The sequence below is a fragment of the Pan troglodytes genome, chromosome 2 (genome assembly GCF_028858775.2).
Source record: "Pan troglodytes isolate AG18354 chromosome 2, NHGRI_mPanTro3-v2.0_pri, whole genome shotgun sequence".
NCBI classification, from domain to species: Eukaryota; Metazoa; Chordata; class Mammalia; order Primates; family Hominidae; genus Pan; species Pan troglodytes.
In genome coordinates this window covers 196,564,770-196,585,800 of record NC_086015.1, presented here as the reverse complement: position 1 = coordinate 196,585,800, position 21,031 = coordinate 196,564,770, and the positions used below count along the sequence as shown (strand labels likewise).

The window sequence follows — 21,031 nt, the reverse complement described above, 5'->3', positions numbered from 1 at the left end:
TGGGGATAAAGCCACATTCCTGCCTCCCTTTTGAAAACAAAACAAAGCAAGCAAACAAAAAGTGATTTTACTATTCTTTTCTAATTGCAAAGTGACCAAAGTTATTTTAGGAAATTTAGAAATCATAGAGAAACACACACATCACAAGAAGAAAAAAAGATAAAAGAAGAAAAGCAACACTCATAACTCCCCCAAATCATTAGGATCATAAGTATAACCTTTCCGTACTTTTTCTGTGCATACAAGCATAGAAATTTTTTATATATATAAGATATATGTAATATACACACATATATATTACATATGAGATTTATAACCTATGAAAATATATACTGTGAACATGTGAGCATGTTTCCAGCATCTGCGTGTCTTCAGACTAACTGTGCTTCATCATCTCCCGCCAGCTGCTCTGCACTCCCGTCCTGTGGAGGGCCTCCATTGTCATCATGCTCAGCTTGAATTTCATTGTGTCCCTTGTGGCCGAGGTAAGTGTGCTGATCTTGGGCTGCTGATCTTGTGTGTGTGCACGCATGTGTGTAGGGGGACTTCTTTGGGACTCTGAAAACAACAACTTTAGCTGACATGGACTCAGCAGTGCAGGGGCTCCCTTCCTTCACAGTGTAAGCAATGGTGCCTTCCTCTGATGAGTCCCAAGCAGGACGTTAGTTTTCTCATCTGTCAAGTAGGGCGGGGGAGAATGGAATTATGGTCTCTAAGGTCCTATTCATTTCTACAATTTCCAAATAAAGACCCAACACAATTTACTTTTTAAAATTGAGATATGATTCACGCACCATAACATTCACCCTTTTAAAGTCCACAATTCAGTAGTGTTTAGTGCACTCACTGAGTTGTACAGCCATTAACGCTACTTAATTGCAGGACATTTTCATCATCGCTAAAGAAATCCTGTACCTACTAGCCGTTGCTCTTCATTGCCCCTTCTGCCTTCTCCTGGGCCTTGGTAATCACTATTCTACTTTCTGACTGTGTGGATTTGACTTTTCTGGACATTTCATATAAGTGAAACCATATAATATGTGGCCTTTTGTGTGTGGCTTCTTTCACTTAACTCATATCATTTTTGCCTTACGGATGGGAAATAACATTCATAGTGAGCTTTTCCGGCTTTCATTCTCCAGCTTCCATTTGCTCCATTTTCTAGCTTTTATTCTTCAGCTCCCCTGTGCTCCATTTCCTCAGTGAAATGAGCTTGTGCTCCTGCTTTCTTTCTCCGCGTGATTCACGCTCTCCCTGCTCAGTACTACCAGACACAATCTCCATTCTTCAAAGCCTGTTGGTAGGCAGGGGTGCCCTGAAAAGGCATTTATGAACAAAGGAGAGGTGAGATGCAGAATTCCATCTGTCTCTATTTCTGCTCTGGGATACAGAACTAGAATTATTCCTGCAAATGGAGTGTTCATGGTGAGCTGTGAGAACCTACAGCCTGACTTCCCTGCAGTATTGTGCAGGCAGGACCTCAATGAGCTCTCCCTGCTTACTCCTATGCAGAGTGAAGGCTGCACAGGAGCTGGTGGCAGAACAGGACACAGAATTTCAGTACTGGAACTTCTCTCTATATGCTAAACAAGAGCTTCTCGAACTTGAGTGGGCATCAGAATCACCGGGGAGGCTTGTTAAAACACACGCTGCCCAGCCCTACCCGCAGTGTGTCTGATTCAGTAGGCCTGGAAGAAGTGCAAAAGTTAGCATTTCTAACAGGTTGTCAGGGGATTCTGATGAGACTAGTTCAGGGATCACACTTTGAGAAGCAATGTGCTACACCATATGGTCTCTAAAGCAACCAGATTAATAAAAGAGCATTATCACGGGTGTCCTCAGACCCAGTGGCAGAATGATGGTCTTTGCCCTTTAGAGGGGGATCTAGTGTGTACATCTTATCCCTGTTCATGATCACAGGATTCCCTCTGTGTGGTGTATGTTTCCTCCATTTCCGCATATTAAAGTGCTATTCCATCCTCTACAGCACAGCTGTAGTAGTATCCTCTTCATGTATCTTTCCTGATCTCTGGATCAGGTAGGCAAGTAATGACTTAACTAACAGTGGCTTAAATAATAAAGATGTTTATTGACTCAAGAAGAAGACTGAAGGTAGGTGGCTTCAGGACTGGCTTAGTAACTCAGTAGTGTCACTGGGAATCCACACTCTTTCACCTTTCTCTTCTACTCTCCTTCGATGTGGTCTTTCATGTTTGTGCACGTGATTATGGTGTCCAGATAGCTTCCACAGAGCCGGACTTTACATCTGTTTTCAGTGCAGGAAGAAAACGGAAGGAGAGGCCACAGCAAGCCTATTTCCAGCAAGTCTGAACCTTTTCTTGAGAAACAAACTTTTCCTGAAGCTCACCAGCAGACTTCCTTTTATGCTTTATCGATTACACTTGTGTCTCATGGTCATCATGAGCAGAAAAAGATTCTGGGAAAGTGGATCCATGTCAAAAGTTAGACAATTTGGCTTAGACCACTTATTATCATTATTTTTCCCTTTTAGGTGGGAAGGGAAGAGTTGGGAGGGAATGGGCTGTATGGTAATGAAGTATCAAAGTCTTCCTTAATCCTCTAGCAGGAAGTTCTTCCTTTTTCAGCATATTTGCAGTTAAGAGCACAAGCTCGGGGTAATCTACGTGGGTGGGTTCGAATCCTGGCTCCACCACTTTCTTGCTCTCTGACTTTGGGCAAATTATTCCACTTATCTAATCTCTGATCAGCCCTGAAAACAAACAGGTTTGAGCAGGACCTTATCCTTACTATGCCAGTGCTCATGATCGAACCTCCAGCTGAGAGGCATGAGAGCTAGTGTGGATAGCTTTAATTGCCCCCACCTTTAAAACAATTATTGATGTGTTTATATAGGTATGCTTGTATGTATGAGTTATTTGAGTAGCCAGTCAGAAGCGCTCATGTGGCAAAATTTTTTTAAAGAAATGTCTCACTAAGGCTTTCCTTTTTTTCTAGTTGTATTTTAGTCCATTCTCCCACTGCTGTGAACAAATACCTGAAACGGGGTAATTTATGAAGGAAAGAGGTTTAATTGGCTCATGGTTTTGCAGGCTGTACCAGAAGCATGGCTGGGGAGGCCCCAAGAAACTTTCAATCATGGCGGAAAGCAAAGGGGAAGCAGGCAGGTCTTACATGGCCCGAGCAGGAGGAAGAGAGAGAAGGGGAAGGTGCTACACACTTTTAAACAATCAGATCTCATGAGAACTCACTCACTATCACGAAAACAGCAAGAAGGAAATCCATCCCTACGACCCAGTCACCTCCCACCCAGCCCTTCCTGCAACATTGGGGTTTATATTTCAGCACGAGATTTGGATGGAAATACAAATTCAGATCATGTCACTAGTTCTGCCTTGTATTTATAATGTGCGGTAACAGGACAGATCACCTCTCTGTAGTTTCCTCTTCCAGAGCAGCAAGGTGATACAGGTCATCAGAGTCCAGAACTAAAAAACACTGAAGGCAAGATGTAGAGATGGAGAGCACTAAAGTTTCTCTCTCTCTCTGTGTGTGTGTGGTTTCATCTATTTTGTTTTAAGGTTTGCTAAGGTTTCCTTGAAGTAAGTAAGATTTTAAAACCTTTACTCGATGCTCCTGCCTTATCCCAGCTCTAAGAAGAACTACTGTTTTCACGTTAATTAAGGAGGACAAAAAAACCTTGCTGCAGGAAGGTAGAATAACTCATCTGGCTAAGTTTCCAAGAGGCTGAGACGGTTATATGGATCTTTAACAGCCCCGCAGCCAGCAGATGGTCAGTTATCACAGGAATAATTCAGACTGGCTGTTCTCTATCCTTTCATGGGCCGTGGAACCTAAATGGCAAAAATGGGTAGATTTTAGGAAAACTACTATCTCTGGCAAAGTTCCTTATAGAATCTCACAGAATTAACTCTTTCAAATTAGCAAAGATAGACATGAAAATCAGTTCTAATTCTGTGGGACAGTTTCACGTCCCATATTTTTTCTTTGTTTCTTTCACAATAACCTCTAAGATGGTCAATCTTTGTGAGCAAACATGATAAAAGTGGAAAATTAATATGATAACCTCTCATGAATTATAAGTTATAACTTGGGCTCTATTCAAGGCTCACTCTAACTCATGAAATAAAATGGCATTGCAAAATGTTTTCAAAGAGACATGTCTTTTGTAATCTTAATATTGTATTTCAGTGAAGGTGAAGGTTAGAGGCATGTGTGAACAGGACCACAGTGCATAGCCATTTGTTAAATGAGTAGTTCCGAAGGGTAGGCAAAGGGAGAGAGCTATGCCCTGCCCTGCCCTGCATTGTAAAGGGAGTTATATAAGCCTTACAACAAACATAAGGAAGGGATTATTCTAATCACTGAGACATGGATAGAGTAACTAATTTGCCCATAATAGGTGTCAGAACTGGGACCTAAATCCAGATCTGTTCAACTCCAAGACTGGCCCATGTGAAATTAAATATGCAGTGATATGTCAGGATATATCAAAAACATGTCATACATGGGCCACATCTTTATATAGGGTCAATTGTGTTTAGTATTTAGTAGTAATTTTAATGTCATTTTATATTAAATAAAATATAGATGTGCTATAGAGTGAAACATAGAATTTGAATGATTTTAAATTCAATTTAGATGTGAGATTCAAAAGAAACTTCATTTTTGAGGCAAGCCATTTCAAGTTATGTTCCCAGAGTCTTGAAATGTTGTACCTCTTACTTCTCCCACAGGAGTTACTTAAGTAGAAACGTTTGAGAAACCAATACCTGTCCAATGAAACCACCTTAGATTGGTCCAGTGGTCAAGCTCTTTGTCAAGCTGGATCTAAGCAACCATTGCAGTAGTGACTTATGATGGCCTGTGGAGGGCTGTAGCCTCAAAACACTCAACCCTTGCTTGTAAAACGTAATTATTTTATTTTGCAGGAGGCTGTTATTGAAAATCGAGCCCTGTGGATGATGATTAAAAGACGTTTCGGCTATCAGTCAAAAAGCCAGTATCGGATATGGCAGAGGGACTTGGCAAATGACCCTAGTTGGCCCCCGCTAAACCAAACCTCCCACTCTGACATGCCAGAGTGTGGCAGAGGAGTGTCTTACAGCAATCCAGTATTTGAGAGCAATGAAGAACAACTTTGAAGGACATGTGATATCCAAGTTGATATTACAGAGAAACAATGACAAAAGGGACCCGTTTCATTGATTTTAAGAAATGAGACTCTTGTAACATCAGCTGGAGTTTTGGGGCTACCTATCAAATCATGGTGACAAACTAAAGTCTGTTTGATAAAATACTGTCTACAGAGAAGAACATTGACCCAGAAGAGTGCTTTCCTCTTGGCTTCTGAAGGTATTAGAGGCATTCAGTGAAGGCAAGAATGGGCCAAGAATTTCTATGGGCCAAGAGACAAGCAGGCTAAAGGGGAAAAATATGTGATCTTTCCTCTTAGGACAGGACAATACTTTCCTTTTTATAAAAATGAGTTGAGGGGAAGTAGTACTGTGTATACTCACGGAGTTGTAATTTTTGAATTTTTACTTCATCGATGGAAAAACTAATGCGTGGGAAACATTACACCAATCTTTACTGTCTGGGTTCCTTTTCTCTGTAGTACTTTTCAGATTTGAGGCTTTTTCTTCTGTTTCTGGCCTTACGCAACATATTATTAAGGATAAGCTTAGCCTATGCTGCAATAAAAAACAACTCTCAGATATCAGTGCCTTAACACACAAGTGCTTCTTTCATGATCCAGGTGACACTCTGGAACTGCCATTCTTACAGCAGTGACTGCTTCAACCTGATGGCTCCATCAGCTTGATGCAAGGACTCTGTGTTGACTGTGATGGGGGAAGGAATAGACTGGAGATCACGTGTGGGCTCTTCACTGCCTCACCCCAAAAGTGGCACACATTGCTTTCCCTACTCATATCTCATTAGTCAAGGATTTGGCCAGGGAGCTGGAAAGTGCAGTCTCCTGTATTTAGGGATGCTTCATGGGCTTATGAGCTGTCACTACACAGGGCCCCATGCTTAGAAGGGCCCCACACTTGGCTTTAACACTCTGCTGTTTCCATCTTAAAATTCTTAATTTTTGAACAGGGGTCCCCATATTTTCATTTTGTACCAGGCCCCACAAATGATAGAGTTGGTCTGGAACATAGTCCTGGGAAGGAGAGGAAAATAACAGATCAGAAAGCACGAGTGCTGTCCACTACAGCCCACTTCTCCTAACCCCGGTAACTTATCCTATGTTTTAGGAATCTCTCATGTCACATGGCCAACTCCAGAAATTTTCACTCCTCTGCTTTATTATTTTTGAGAAACATTAGTCTCATGCTACAGCATTATATGGCACAATTGATGGAAGTTCTTACACAACCAGTACATTTTTTTTAAAAAAGTTTGTGGCTTGAGTTTCCAGAAAACTAAAATTGTCCTTATTTTGTCACTATTACAATTTGGTTATATTTGATTTGTTCAGCACAAGGAAGACTCAGGTTTCTGTTAGCTCAGGAGACAACACTGAACTCTAGGAGCACACCTACACATAATATTTTAAGGCAAAAGCAAAATTTTTATTATGAGCATCAGATCCTAGGTGAATTTTCTGATCAGGGGATAAGTGTCCTGGCCCAGGCTGGCTTTTGAACTTATCAATAGCATTTGCAAGCATTCCTTCCCCCTAACTGAGCTCTTGAGCATGGCTGATGGCTCTATGATTGCAGCTGATTCTAGGAACATGGTGTCTCCCAGCCATGAGGGTACCCTGTTACTTCTGGTTTTAAAATAGAGCGTGAAGATATTTTAGTGTTTCAAGACTGCAGAATCACTGTCTTTTTTGGTACAGAAAGAAATGTTTCCTTTTGCAAAGCCAGCCTCAGCAATGATATGGCAGTTCTGAATGTCCTTCTCTAAAAGTGTTTCTCATTTTCCAAAAGTAGAGGGTTGTAGGCAGGGGCAAGCTAGAGATGGTCTGTGACCTAGTCATGAGCAAGATCAGCCTGCACAGTTCATACTTAAATGTGCCCTTTGCTAAGTGCATTCACCTCCACTAACTCACCTGAATTGTACAATTGTCCCATGACTGAACAAGGAAGGGCTTATTATCTCCACCATACAGATGAGAAAGCTGAGATTCAGTAATGGCAAGAGCAGATCTAGGCCTCAAATACAGATCTTCTGAGCAAACCTTATATTGCTGCCAAATACTTCCAAATTCCAGAGTTCCAGCAGGGCAGGTTGCTTAGTGTGATCTCACAGTCAAGCAAAGAATGGGCAACCCTTTGCTAATACCAGGCCCTCTGTTCAAATGAATGCCAGGCATCCTGCCAGGCCTGGGCTAGAGGTGTATTCAAAACAAAACAAAACAAAACCAAAAAATGATTGTCTGTCTTTCTGAGACTTTGAGTTGCTCTTGCCTTGATCCTAAGTGATTCTATCCCTCACAAAGGCTGGCAGGGAACAGGAAGAAAAGAATCTAGTCCTCCACTAGTCAAGCAGCCATAAAATCTTTGGGAAAAGAGACTCATTTTGAAGACTGTATTCCTGGGATTAACTACATCTTAGAAGCAGTAATTGAAGGAACAGGGAGTGCCTAGCCTGGAAAGAAAACAGTCAGGGGACTGTGAAGGGTTTTCCTGAGAAAGAAGGATCCTACTTGTGCCAGGTGGCATGAGAAGGCAAAATCAGGACAAATGGGTAAAGATCACAGTGGGGATGGCTTCAGGCCATCTGCCCTAACCACTGTCCTAACAGCCAGCACTGATAGCAGTGGAATGTACTCTAGGACATTGGAGGAACAAGTGGCTATTCAAAGGCCAAGTAGAGAAGGAAGTCAAGTATCAGATGAAACTCAATTACCTGCAAGATCTCTTTCAAGCTTGATACACCCAGTGTCTCAGTCTTATGCTGTGATGTGAACCTTTTTTTTTTGAGATGGAGTCTCGCTCTGTCGCCCAGGCTAGAGTGCAGTGGCACAATCTCGGCTCACTGCCAGCTCCGCCTCCCGGATTCACACCATTCTCCTGCCTCAGTCTCCCAAGTAGCTGGGACTACAGGTGCCTGCCACCATGCCCGGCTAATTTTTTGTATTTTTAGTAGAGATGGGGTTTCATCATGTTAGCCAGGGTGGTTTCGATCTCCTGACCTCGTGTTCCGCCCACCTCGGCCTCCCAAAGTGCTGGGATTACAGGCATGAGCCACCGGATGTGAACTATTTTCTACTACTACCCACACAGAATACCAGACCGACACTCATGGGAGGATGGGCTCTGGAGGGAGGGCTCCCAGCCTTGTCAGATCCGATTGTGTGGACATATAGACTCAATTGCCCTGTACCTTGAAAGGGGACCCCTAATGGAGATAAGATCCTAGGAAAGAGGGGCAGAGTAGGGGTCCTGGTTGTCAGATTGAAGCTGGGGTAATACTTCTGATTTGTGAATTTTCTTAAAGAGAGGTGTTAAAAAACTTTGCATGAAAGAGCATGGGAGAGTGCCCTAAACTTGAGGGCGGAGGAACCTGTTATCAATACACTTTCTTGAGCAGAGTCTGAAGGAGAAACGAACACAGTCACATAGTCCAAATCATTTGAGACGGTGCCCTGTATGTTCATCTCAAGGCATCTAGCTCTTACCCACAGAGAACCCTGACTCTGGGCTTCCCTCACTAAATATGTCTGTGACATCTGTATCCTTATGTGCTTATGGAAATGTTCACGTACACACCTGCAGATGTGATGACTGAAAAAAACGATTATTTATTCAGAGCTTTGTATTTAGTTTATGCTATAATAAATTCAGTTGTTATAAAAATGAATCTCTCTCTCTGCGGTGGAGTCTTTCACTCTGTCTAATGGTGTGGTTTACTCCAGTAATGTTGAATCAAACAACATCTTTACAAAGTTCCAGGCATTTTCTAACACCACAGATGCTATTATTCTCTGCTTTATACACAGGACATTAGAGTTTACAAAATACTTTCATCCTTGTTCTCTCATTTAAGCCTCGTTAACAACCTTAGGAGGAAAGAAAGGCAAGGATTACTGTCTTTCTTCTTTTGCTGAGGTACAAGGCTCTCCAGATGTCTCAGCAACCAGGACACATGGCCCATGGATGGAGGAGCTGGATTCAGACGCAGGTCCCTTATCAGCGAGATCCCTGCTGTGTCACTCTCCTACGTTGTTTTTCCTGAATGAAAAAAGAAGAAAAAAACCGTAGCGTTGAAAAACAAGATGACAGCAAGGCAAATGTCCAATGTAATTGCCATAATGAGCACAATTTCTTCCAGAAAGAGATTTTGGTGTCTCATGGAAGTTCTCTTGAACCTGACCATCAATCACAGAAAAGGCCAACTCCCACAGCTGAGGGAGGAAAATCATAACACCAGAGCCCTGTGAGCCCATTTCATGTGATTGGATAAAGCTCTGGTTTCTGACTTCAGTCTCCAGAAACAGAAAACTATATCCCTGCTTGATCTTTATTCAGACTTGCTTGGCACAGCTTTTCAGGTTCCTATAGATTTTCTTTTGGCTTTGAACTGTGCTCACTTCTCTATGCATAAACATTTGGAAAACTGCTGCCCCATAATATTCTGTCTGCCCTTTGGTTTCCATTAGACTTGTTAACAATGGCCTTTAAACTTTATTAGTAGAGTGAGTTTCTCCAAAATTAAACAAAGATAAAATTAACAACAAAACACAACTCTCCCGGAGTTGATGAAAGAGCCTTAGGAGTGAGCCACATGGCTTTGTCAAACACTCTGAGCTTGCTCTATCCTCAGGAAGACTGCATTTGCCATCCTCTCTGCCTTGAATGCTGCCCGCCACCAACCCCCTGTTGCCATTCCTGATTCCTTCTCCTTCAGATTTCAGCTCACTTGTCACTTCTTCCAAGAAGCCTTCCCTGACCACTCTGTCTAATGTTGCTCTTGCTCTACTACCGTGGTTTGTTTTCTGCATAATGCCTGTGCCACCCTTCAGATGACCAAGGCTGAACGAGTACTACTTGTTCAAGATCACATAATGGGGAAATGAATGAGCTGAGTCTATAATCTAGACCTACTGACTTCCAAATCAAGGTTCTTTACATTTTTCACATCTAGCCAGATTCTGCTAATTAAATTAGCTAATCTGTCAGGGAAAAGAATGCAGGATGCTGCAGAGCATTGTCCATGGTTGGATGAAAAGCACTCAAAGAGTCATCCAGACTCTCCCAGCTCTTTTCCTTGCTGTCTTGACTTTGAAGTGTTTCAATGCCATGAAAAATCTGATAAGTCACTGACCTGTGATAAAGGCTGCACACATACTTACCATGGACATTCTGCTGAGTTTAAAATTGTGGTTAAAGGGGGTTACACTGCAGAGAGGTCTCACATGTGTTGTACGTATTTCACACTGTACAATCCTAGGAGGCACCATTCATATTGTGCTGCAAGCCCAGGGTTATGGTTTTGCATCATATCGAGGAAGTTTTGTGGGTAAATGATGGCTTTTACCTTTGTAATTACAAACACATATATGCAATGAAAAGTCCCACCTGGGCCTGCTACAAGCAATTCCTAAGTCCTAGACCCTCTCTTGGCAGTGTCTCTTGTGCAGAACTTCCTCTCCTCTAAGCCCTTGGTTGTCACCACCTGCCTGATTGCAAGAGCCTCTTAACTAGTCTCCCTGACTGAGATCTTTCTTCTATTTTTTCTTCTCGAAGTCTCTATCTATTCTATTGCACAATTCTGATGATGTCATGTCCGTGGCCAGAAACCCTTAATGGTCTGAAATGTCTACCAGATAAAGTACACATTGCTTACTAAGGATTTCAAGTCCTTCTCCACTGGCCACATCTGGTTTCATCTCAGATCTTTTCCCTTATTGCCTTCTCTACTTCAGCAAACTGAATTTCCTATTACTCTCAGCACTCAGTCCTCACTTTCCCACCTCAATAGCTGATATGGTTTGGCTCTGTGTCCCCACCCAAATCTCACCTTGAAGTGTAATCCTCATGTGTCAAGGGTGGGACCACGTAGAGGTAATTGGATCATGGGGGCAGTTTCCTTCATGCTGTTCTTGTGACAGTGAGTGAGTCTCATGAGATCTGATGGTTTTATAAGTGTCTGGCATTTCCCCTGCTGGCACTCACTCCATCGTGCTGCCCTGTGAAGAAGGTGCCTGCAGCTGGGTGCGGTGGCTCATGTCTGTAATCCCAGCACTTTAGGAGGCCAAGGCGGGTGGATCACCTGAAGTCAGGAGTTCAAAACCAGCCTGGCCAATATGGCAAAACCCCGTCTCTACTAAAAATACAAAAATTAGCTGGGCATGAAGGCACCTGTAGTCCCAGATGCTTAGGAGGCTGGGACAGGAGAATTGCTTCAAGCCAGGAGGCAGAGGTTGCAGTGAGCTGAGATCTGCCACTGCACTCCAGCCTGGGCAACAGAGTGAGACTCTGTCTCAAAAAAAAAAAAAAAAAAAAAGTGCATCCTTTACCTTCTGCCATGATTGTAAGTTTCCTGAGGCCTCCCCAGCAATGTGGAACTGTAAGTCAGTTAAATCCCTTTCTTTTATAAATTACCCAGTCTCAGATATTTCTTCATAGCAGTGTGAGAACAAACTACTACAGTAAATTGGTACCGAAATGGTAGGGCGCTACTATAAGGATACCTGAAAATGTGGAAGCAATTTTGGAACTGAGTAACAGGCAGAGGTTGGAACAGTTTGGAGGGCTCAGAAGAAGACAGCAAGATGTGGGAAAGTTTGGAACTTTCTAGAGACCTGTTGAATGGTTGTCACCAAAATGATGATAGTAATATGGACAATGAGGTCCAGGCTGAGGTGGTCTTAGCTGGAGATGAGGAACTTCTTGGGAACTGGAGCAAAGGTGACACTTGCTATGCTTTAGCAAAGAGACTGGTTGGCATTTTGCCCCTGCCCTAGAGATCTGTGGAGCTTTGAACTTGAGAGAGATGATTTAGGATATCTGGCAGAAGAACTGTCTAAGCAGCAAAGCATTCAAGAGAAAGCAGAGTGTAAAATTTTCGAAAATTTGCAGGCTGATGATGCAATAGAAAAGAAAAACCAATTTTCTGGGAAGAAATTCAAGCCTACTACAGCAATTTGCCATAAGTAACAAGGAGCTGAATGTTAATCACCAAGACAATGGGAAAATGTCTCCATGGCATGTCCATGGGGAAAATGTCCTTCATGGCAGCCCCTGCCATCACAGGCCCAGAGGCCTAAGAAGGAAAAATGGTTTCCTGGTCTGGGTTCAGGGCCCCCTTCCTCTGTGCAGCCTCCGGACATGGTGCTCTGATTCCCAGCTGCTTCAGTCCCAGCTGTGGCTAAAAGAGGCCAATGTACAGCTCAGGCTGTTGCTTCAGAAGGTGCAAGCCCCAAACCCTTGCGGCTTACACATGGTATTGGGTCTGTGGGTGCACAGAAGTCAAGAATTGAGGTTTGGGAACCTCCACCTACATTTCAGAGGATGTATGGAAACACCTGGGTGTCCAGGCAGATGTTTGCTGCAGGGGCAGAGCCCCCATGGAGAACCTCTGCTACAGCAGCGTGGAAGGGAAATGTGGGGTTGGAGCCTTCACAAAGAGTCCCCTCTGGGGCACTGTCTGGTGGATCTGTGAGAAGAAGGCCAACATCCTCCAGACCCCAGAAGGGTAGATCCACTGACAACTTGCACTGTGAGCCTGGAAAAGCCACAGGCACTCAACACTAGCCTATGAAAGCAGTCAGGAGGGGCCTGTACCCTGCAAAGCCACAGGGAGCTTGGGTAGAGCTGCCCAAGGCTGTGGGAGCTCACCTTTTGCATCAGCATGACCTGGATGTGAGACAGGAGCCAAAGTAGATCATTTTGGAATTTTAAGGTTTAATGACTGCCCGACTGGATTTTGGACTTGCATGGGGCCTGTAGCCCCTTTGTCTTGGTCCAATTTCTCCCATTCGGAATGGGTGTATTTACCCAATGCCTGTACCCACATTGTATCTAGGAAGTAGCTAATTTGGTTTTGATTTTACAGGCTCATACCTGGAAGGGACTTGCCTTGTCTCAGGTGAGACTTTGGACTTGAACTTTGGGTTAATGCTGGAATGAATTAAGACTTTGGGGGACCATTGGAAGGGTGTGATTGTGTTTTGAAATGTGAAGACATGAGATTTGGGAGGGCCCAGGGGCAGCATGATGTGGTTTGGCTCTGTGTCCCCACCCAAATCTCACCTTGAAGTGTAATCCCCGTAATCCCCATGTGTTAAGAGTGGGACCAGGTGGAGGTAATTGGATCATGGGGCAGTTCCTGCCATGCTGTTCTCATGATAGTGAGTGAGTCTCACAAAATCTGATGATTTTATACATGTCTGTCATTTCCCCTGCTGCCACTCACTCCATCCTGCTGCCCTGTGAAGAAGGTTCCTGCTTCTCCTTTACCTTCCACCACGATTGTAAGTTTCCTGAGGCCTCCTTAGCGATGCAGAACTGTGAGTCAATTAAACCTCTTTCGTTTTATCAGGTATTTCTTCATAGCAGTGTGAGAATGGACTAATGTAATACCTTGGCTCGTGTTTTCTCTTTTGGGGCGTCAGTAATTCTTACTTTCATCTTGACACATCCAAATCCCACTCATTTCTCAGTAATAATATCCCATTAGAATACCACCTGACCTGCCAAGCCAGAAAGAAGCTCTCTTTTTCTACACAACCATCACATTCTACATATCTATCCTTTGTGTGGCTTGCAGTTTTGTTGTTGTTGTTGTTGTTGTTTTTGCCTTGCATCATGGTCCTGTAGTGCCTTAACATACCATATCTCCCACCCACCCAACCCCACTTCAACTAGAGAGTACATTCTGTGAGGCTAGGGGCCAGGCCTGAGTTGTCTCATCTTCCCATCCTTCACCTAGCACAGAGCTATGGTTAGGGGCTCGGCAAGCAGCTGTCACATGATTACATAAAAAATGTAATCATTGGGATATTTTGTTGATTTATTTCTCATCCTTTGTCTGTGAACATCTGTTTTTCATCCAGTACACTGAAGCTTAACTCAACAATAGGGCTATGAATAAAAACAACGAGAAGTATAAAGTATAGTGATTTCAATGTTGTGTTTAATAAGTTTGGCTATTTATATAGTGAGGATGTAGAAGTGTGGTGTGGAATTATAAGAGTTAGGTGTGTGCTACAAAGACTATCTCAATGTGTAGAAGACACTACAGGCTTATTTGCATGAGAGTGCAAGGGCCCACATAGGAAGATACTAAACCCCAAAGAAGATAAAAGATAAAGAGTTGAGCCAAACAAACTTGTTGAAACCCAAACATTGGATATAAGGGAAAGTGCAAAGTTTGAGGACAATAGGGTATGAATTTTTCCGTCTGTGGCCTGGTTTCACCCTATCTTTAGGACTCTTGCAAGGACCATTGGAAAAGAAAGCTGTGACAAAAAAAGTTATGTAGAGATAGAGACAGACAGACACACACACACATACATGTATGTGTGTGTGTGTGTGTATACATATATATGAAGCATGCGCAAGAGAGATCCACTCTGTGATCTGTGGTCTGCATGTCAGAGTGTAATAAAAGCAAGGTGGAGAAAATCCCCCTGTGGCCTCCGTCACCTGGCAGTGATGTGACTGTGGGAACACAAGTGGAAGATGTGTGTTTCTTTTTTTTTCTTTCTTCTTTTTTTTGAGGCAGAGTTTTACTCTTATTGCCCAGGCTGGAGTGCAATGGTGCAATCTTGGCTCACTGCAACCTCTGCCGGATTCAAGCAATTCACCTGCCTCAGCCTCCCGAGTAGCTGGGATTACAGGCGCCCGCCACCACGCCTGGCTAATTTTGTATTTTTAGTAGAGACGGGGTTTCACCATGTTGGTCAGGCTGGTCTCGAACTCCTGACCTCAGGTGATCCACCCACCTTGGCCTCCCAAAGTGCTGGGATTACAGGCATGAGCCACCACCCAAGAGATGCGTGTTTCTAGTGGCTGATGCTATCACACACAGAAGTACAGGTGACATAAAGAGTCTTCGCATATCTATAAGTGGCTAAAGGAGAAAGAAAGTGGTTAAGAGAGATAGAGAAGGGCCAAGGATGATACAGGGTATCTGTGCACATCATGGAGGCCTGGGGTCCCCTGCCACCAACCTCAGGGTCAGGCAATGCCCCCAGCAAGCCTGACCATGGAAGCAGCCGTGACAATCTCGAAGCAGTGGCCTGTGGCCACACAGACTGTGAGAGGGAAGGGCATGGTGTCACAGGAGCACAGCACACTGTGCAGCACGTGCGGAGGATCCCTGTGAACCTCTCAATGACTCAGGAGGGACTCCAGAGCAGTGGGGTTTCCAGGGTCCCATTTTTGACTATGGTCCCAGGTTTACATGGCCACGGAAACACAGGTTATAAGATAGGAAAGACATCTCCCCACAAGGTGAATGCCCACTTGGTGAAAGTCCGCACGAGGACGGTCACAGGGAGAATCCTCTCAGAAAGCACCGCAGAGCCTCAGGGCCACCATGTGTTCCTGGTGTGCTCAGGAACTAAACACAATACAAGATGGAGTGACTCCCAGCTGGCTGAGTGCTCTTCCTGAAAGCCGAGCCAGTTTTCTCTTCACCCAGCCCAAGGTTAGCCTTGAGAATTTCATAAAGGCTTAAATAGCCTCCAGAATTCAGTCACAATGCATGACTAATTGGTAACTTGATCTGGGGATAATTTTGTAGGCTTGGATCCTCCCTAGATGGTTCCTGGAATCCAGGTGGTCTGGATGCCAAGAGTTATACATGGGAAAATCCAAATCTTTGTGTCTGCCCACATCTCAGTCTCGTGCAGCAGTCAGGGAGGTTCACAGGTGGCCCAGGGCACAGTGGGTGGCTCAAGGCAGCAGGAGTCTAGCTGTACGTAGGCCTGTGTGGGGGCAGAACTGGCCTTGGGGGCATTGGATGCCATGCTAGCCAAAGCCTCAGACTTTGACCAGTGTCCCAAGTCTGACCTTATCATTAGAGGCCACACAGTTCTTCAACAAAGTTCATCTCAAAGGTGACCCTTTTGGGGCAGTGGCATATGGCAGGTTAAAGGTACAAGTTTAGGAATCAGACAGATATGAGTTCTAATCCAGACTTCTCGGAGTTGCCATTTTGAGCAAATTAGTCACTATGTCTGTGTCTTAGTTTCCTTCACTGTGAAATAGTAAGAAATACTATATTGATCCCCGACCCCAGTCTCTGTCACAGAGCTCCTAAAACCCTTGTAATTTCCTGAGCAACAAGCATGCCAGGAGAACCTTTTGTTCTAATGTTTAGTCTCTGTTCAAGTTCTGAGAGAGAGCTCCTAACACCCGTGCAGGTATGGGTGACTGGGGAATCCTTTGTTCTAGTATTTGGCTTTTGACCTCAATTCCTAATAAAGAGCTCCTAAATTCCTAGAAATTTCCTGGTGATAGGAACATCTTTTGTTCTAAAGAGGCAACTCTTAGTGGGCTCCTGGATAGGAACTGGCCACCAGAAAGACCAAGCCATAGTTAGAAGCTTGGAGCTTTCAGCCCTACTGTCCACTCACCAGAGAGGAGAGGGGCTGGAAGTGGACCTAATAATTTGTCATGCTTACATGATAAACCCTCCATACAAATGTCTGAACTATGGGGCTCAGAGAGCTTCCAGCTTGGCAAACACGTCCACATGCAGGGAGGGTGGTGCACACCAACTCCACAGGGACGAAGCTCCTGGACTCGGGACCCTGCCAGACCTTGCCTGTGTATGTCTTCATCTGGCGGTTCATCTGTATCCTTTATTATATTTCTTAATAAACTGGTAAACACAAGTAAAGCATTTCCTGAGTTCTGTGAGTCATCCTAGCAAATTAATCAAACCCATGGAGGGGGTAATGGGACTCCCAGTTTATACCCAGTTGGTCAGAAGCATAGGTGACAACCTACAACTTGCAATGGGTGTGTGAGGTTGGGGCAGTCTTTTGAGACTAAGTCCTTAATCTGTGGGATTTCATACTATCTCTAGGCAGATAGGGTCAGAATTCAATTGTATCATAGGACATCCAGCTGGTGTCCACTGGAGAACTGCTTGGCTTACATCTGATGTCAAAAGTGTTGTGTTGAGTGATGTGTGAGAGTAGGGAAAACAATTTGTTTTTTCCTATATCTCCAATTGGCTATTGGTATGAAAATATTATTTATGATCTCATTGATAATAGCAAAAATCAAAGGAGATTAAATGTGGCACATAATTTCTTTTTCTTCATCTCTCAAACTTTAAGGAAGCTTCTTAAGTCTTGGCTTTACACATGATATAGCTATTTATTGTGTCGTGGGAGTCAGTAAAAGAACAAACTGAAGAATGCATGAATGAAGAATGAGTGAAATAGTGAACATACTATTGACTTCCAGGAATTGAATGCATTTAATTCTATTTTAATGCAATTGTAGTTATCCATGTTTTACTGTTTGTTTAAATTATGTTTTACTTAGACTATTTATTCTTATTTTATTTAAATAACATACAGAGCAACCTACCTCTAGCCTTTGTTTGCAGATTTAACTACTTATGCTTTGAATGAGTCAGCTTTCTTTTGCAGCTCTTCTTATCCCATCATCTAACTATCCTGAAGAATGGTTTTTTAAACTGGCAGTTTCTGGATAATTTCCAAATCTATGAGATCTCCCTTGAGATGCAAAGACCTGTGCAAGACAGCCCAGATTTGGACATATTTGTAGGTTATGTTTAGTTTCGTTGTTTTTTGTTGTTGTTGTTGTTGTTGTCGTCTTTGCTGTCACGCCATGTGATAGCTTACTTTCTCCATAGAATAGTCCACAGAAATTCATAGGCTTCTTTTTGGAACATGACTCTCCAACTTGACCCATCATGAAAATCCTCAAGGAGCTTATTAGAAATAAATTCCTGAGCCCGATGAGACATATATTGAATCATAATCTCTAGGATGGGTCTTGGGGAGCTATATCTTTATCAAGCTCTCCAGGTGATCTAACGATGGATCAGGTTTAGAAACCATAGTCCTAAAAGAACAACTTAGATTATTTTCTTTCAAATGTGCTATCTTGCACTTGTCCCTATGGAGACTCATCTACAATTTTTTCTGCCACTCACCCTGCATTGATACATTTCCTTTGTAAATTCTGTTTGTCACTGTGCATTCTCTACCTTACATTACAAAAGCAGTCCCTGGTGAAAGGAAATCCTGCTGACAGACTTCTCTCCCTTGAGGTGCGCCCATTTATCCCTGCTCTTTGTTAGAGCTCTAAGTACTGAACTATTGACAAAACAATCACCTGGTGGCTGAGTTCAATGGGGAAAAGCATTGCCTTGATCCATGGACGAAAACACAGAATGGGGTTTAGTTACTTGTATTCTTCAAATTAGTTGAAAATTTATGCAAAAACTCCACAATATTTTTTTTTCAGACGGAGTCTCACTCTGTCACCCAGGCTAGAGGGCAGTGGCGCAATCTTGGCTTACTGCAACCTCTGCCTCCCGGGTTTAATCAATTCTCTGCAGCCTCCCAAGTAGCTAGGATCACAGGCCCCTGCCACCATGCCCAGCTAATTATTGTATTTTTAATAGAGATGGGGTTTCACCATCTTGGCCAGGCTGTTCTTGGACTCCTGACCTCGTGATACACCTGCTTCAGCCTCCCAGAGTGCTAGAATTACAGGCTTGAGCCACCGCGCCCAGGCAAAAACTCCAGTTTCGGAGATACACAAACTAATCCACCCTCCAGATAAGGGAGAAAAAGAATAACTGATCCTGGACCATTCTCTGGTTTGAATATTTTAAGGAAATCCTCATCTCGCCAACTAGGTTAGATCATCTGCAATTGAGTAGTAACAAATCAATTTGCCTTGCAACATCAGTTTAGAGATTATTCTCCTTAAGATAGATCTTGTGATCTGACTCATTCTGGAAGGCCTCTGTCCATTCTCCATCTTTGTAACCACCGCACCTCATCACAGCTGTTTTCTTCCTTCTTTTGAATCCACAAATACAGTTGAACTCCTGTTCTTTCAGTAGCCACAATAGTTTCGGAAATGCTATTGTCCTCTGCCCAGCACCATTTACTGGTCTCAATGGTTGTGAGCGTTTTTAGCAGCAGTGAGGGGAGAAGAGGTGGGAGTTTAGTCTTCACCAAGGCATTGACCCGACTACACTGGGGCACGTGTTTGGCCACTGGTCTGACGCAGGTTGGTGACTTAACTGACAAACACAGTTAACACTGGACAGTCATTCTCACTGGCACTTACTGTTCTCATCAGACAAGTCATACAACTGGGAGTTTGTGTGGATTTGTTCCTGTGGCCAGTCATGTGGAAGGCCTTCCAGAATATTAAATTAAGCAGACATTCTGTTCCCCTGCAGCTAATACACAGAGCACGGGGGCAACATGGCATATGCTTTGACAAGCTTAAAATCCTTGACAATAGTGAACAGATTTCCAGGAACAGAAGGTGACCTGTTGAATTATCCTGGAACAATTCTAACACCTTAAGGAGAAAGAATGGTCAGACCAAACTCAGCATGGTTACATGGACAATTTTAAATTAAGGAGAAAAGACACTGGAGATTTTGAAGTGAGAGAATTGAGTAAGAGGTGAGAGAATGGGACGATGCAGGTGGTTTTCCTCCCCAGAGAAAGAATGGGTTGTCGGTACCTACAGATGTAGTGAGTACAAACATTAGACACGCTTAGTTCTTTTCTTAAGTTGAGTTCCCCAGAGGCAGACAGCAAGACCTGGATTTATATATAAATATTTTATGAAGGAAGTGTTTCCAGGAGAAGCTGGTAAGAGAGTGAAAGACAATAAAAGTAAGAATGTGATTTTGGGCAGAGTCTTTATTTCAAACTGATGCTGCCAGGGAGCTTTGGAATGTAAACATTTCTTCACTCTGTCCCAACTATTGGCAAGGAAACAGCTTCAGACTTCTGCCTTGTCAGTCACTGGCTCAGGGCTGCCTGAGCAGGGTGGGGGTGGGGAGCAAACTTCGGGTCTTTGGTAGAACAGTCAAAGGGGCTCAAGGGCAACCCTCTGAAGAGAGTCAGAAGAATAGGTCATTAGAAGAAAAGCACACAAATGCCTGTGAAGGCATCAAAGACATCCAAGAAGATCTGAGCAGACTGCAGACAGTATCTGTCACTGAGTAACACAGGAAAAGCATATTCCCTAGGCAGGAAAAGAGTCATTTATTCATCACACAATATTTTTTGAGCACCTAATCATATATGCCTCTCCCTATGCTAAGTGCTTGGATTTGAAGATGAATGGCTCTTTTCCTTGAATGTATTAAGAACTATTCTTTACTTACTTATCAAATGTTATGGGAATAGTCCCCAAAGCAAAGTTGTTAGACTCAAGGACAGTGAAGGTCACCCAACCTGGGACATATGAAGCATTTGGAAAATAGAATTGACTCCATGAGAAAGTAAATCAATTAATATTTATTCGATGACTGAAAAGGCAGTTTTTTAAAAAATCCAAAACACAAGGAATTAAATTTTAAAAATTGCTTCAATAATCCACAACATATTAACAGTATTTGCAACATATCAAGCCTCATTTTACAATAAAAACCAAGCAGAGCATAGAATTTAGTTCAAGTTCTGGTTCTTGACTCCCATGAGGGGCATGGAAGAGCTAGCTCAGCTACCTAAGCTTGTGTCTCTGCCCCTGTGGAGGGTAGCTACAGCCATTCCTAGAATAAGAGTAGAAATGAGGTTGGGTGTGGTGGCTCATGCCTGTAATCCCGGCACTCTGGGAGGCCGAGATGGGTGGATCCCCTGAAGTCAGGAATTTGAGACCAGCCTGGCCAACATGGTGAAACTCATTTTAGTCTCCACTAAAACTACACAAATTAGCCAGGTGTAGTGGCAGGCGCCTGTAATCCCAGCTACTCAGGAGGCTGAGGTCGGAGAATCTCTGGAACCCAGGAGGCAGAGGTTGTAGTGAGCCGACATTGCCCCACTGCACTCCAGCCTGGGTGACAGAACAAGACTCCATCTCAAAAAAAAAAAAAAAGAGTA

At 43.4% G+C, this 21,031-nt stretch overlaps 1 protein-coding gene across 6 annotated transcripts in view; it reads left to right on the top strand.

Annotated features, from left to right (window-relative positions):
* Positions 1-8,820, top strand: part of ATP13A4 (ATPase 13A4) — a 195,055-nt gene extending 186,235 nt beyond the window's left edge. For all 6 annotated transcript variants that reach the window (XM_016942513.4, XM_063807434.1, XM_016942512.4 and 3 more), the window contains 2 exons: positions 405-485; positions 4,932-8,820. In XM_016942513.4, the coding sequence (XP_016798002.2) occupies positions 405-485; positions 4,932-5,144 (294 nt within the window). In that variant the 3' untranslated portion in view covers positions 5,145-8,820. The remainder of the gene's footprint in view (positions 1-404; positions 486-4,931) is intronic.
* The last annotated feature ends 12,211 nt before the right edge of the window (positions 8,821-21,031 follow it).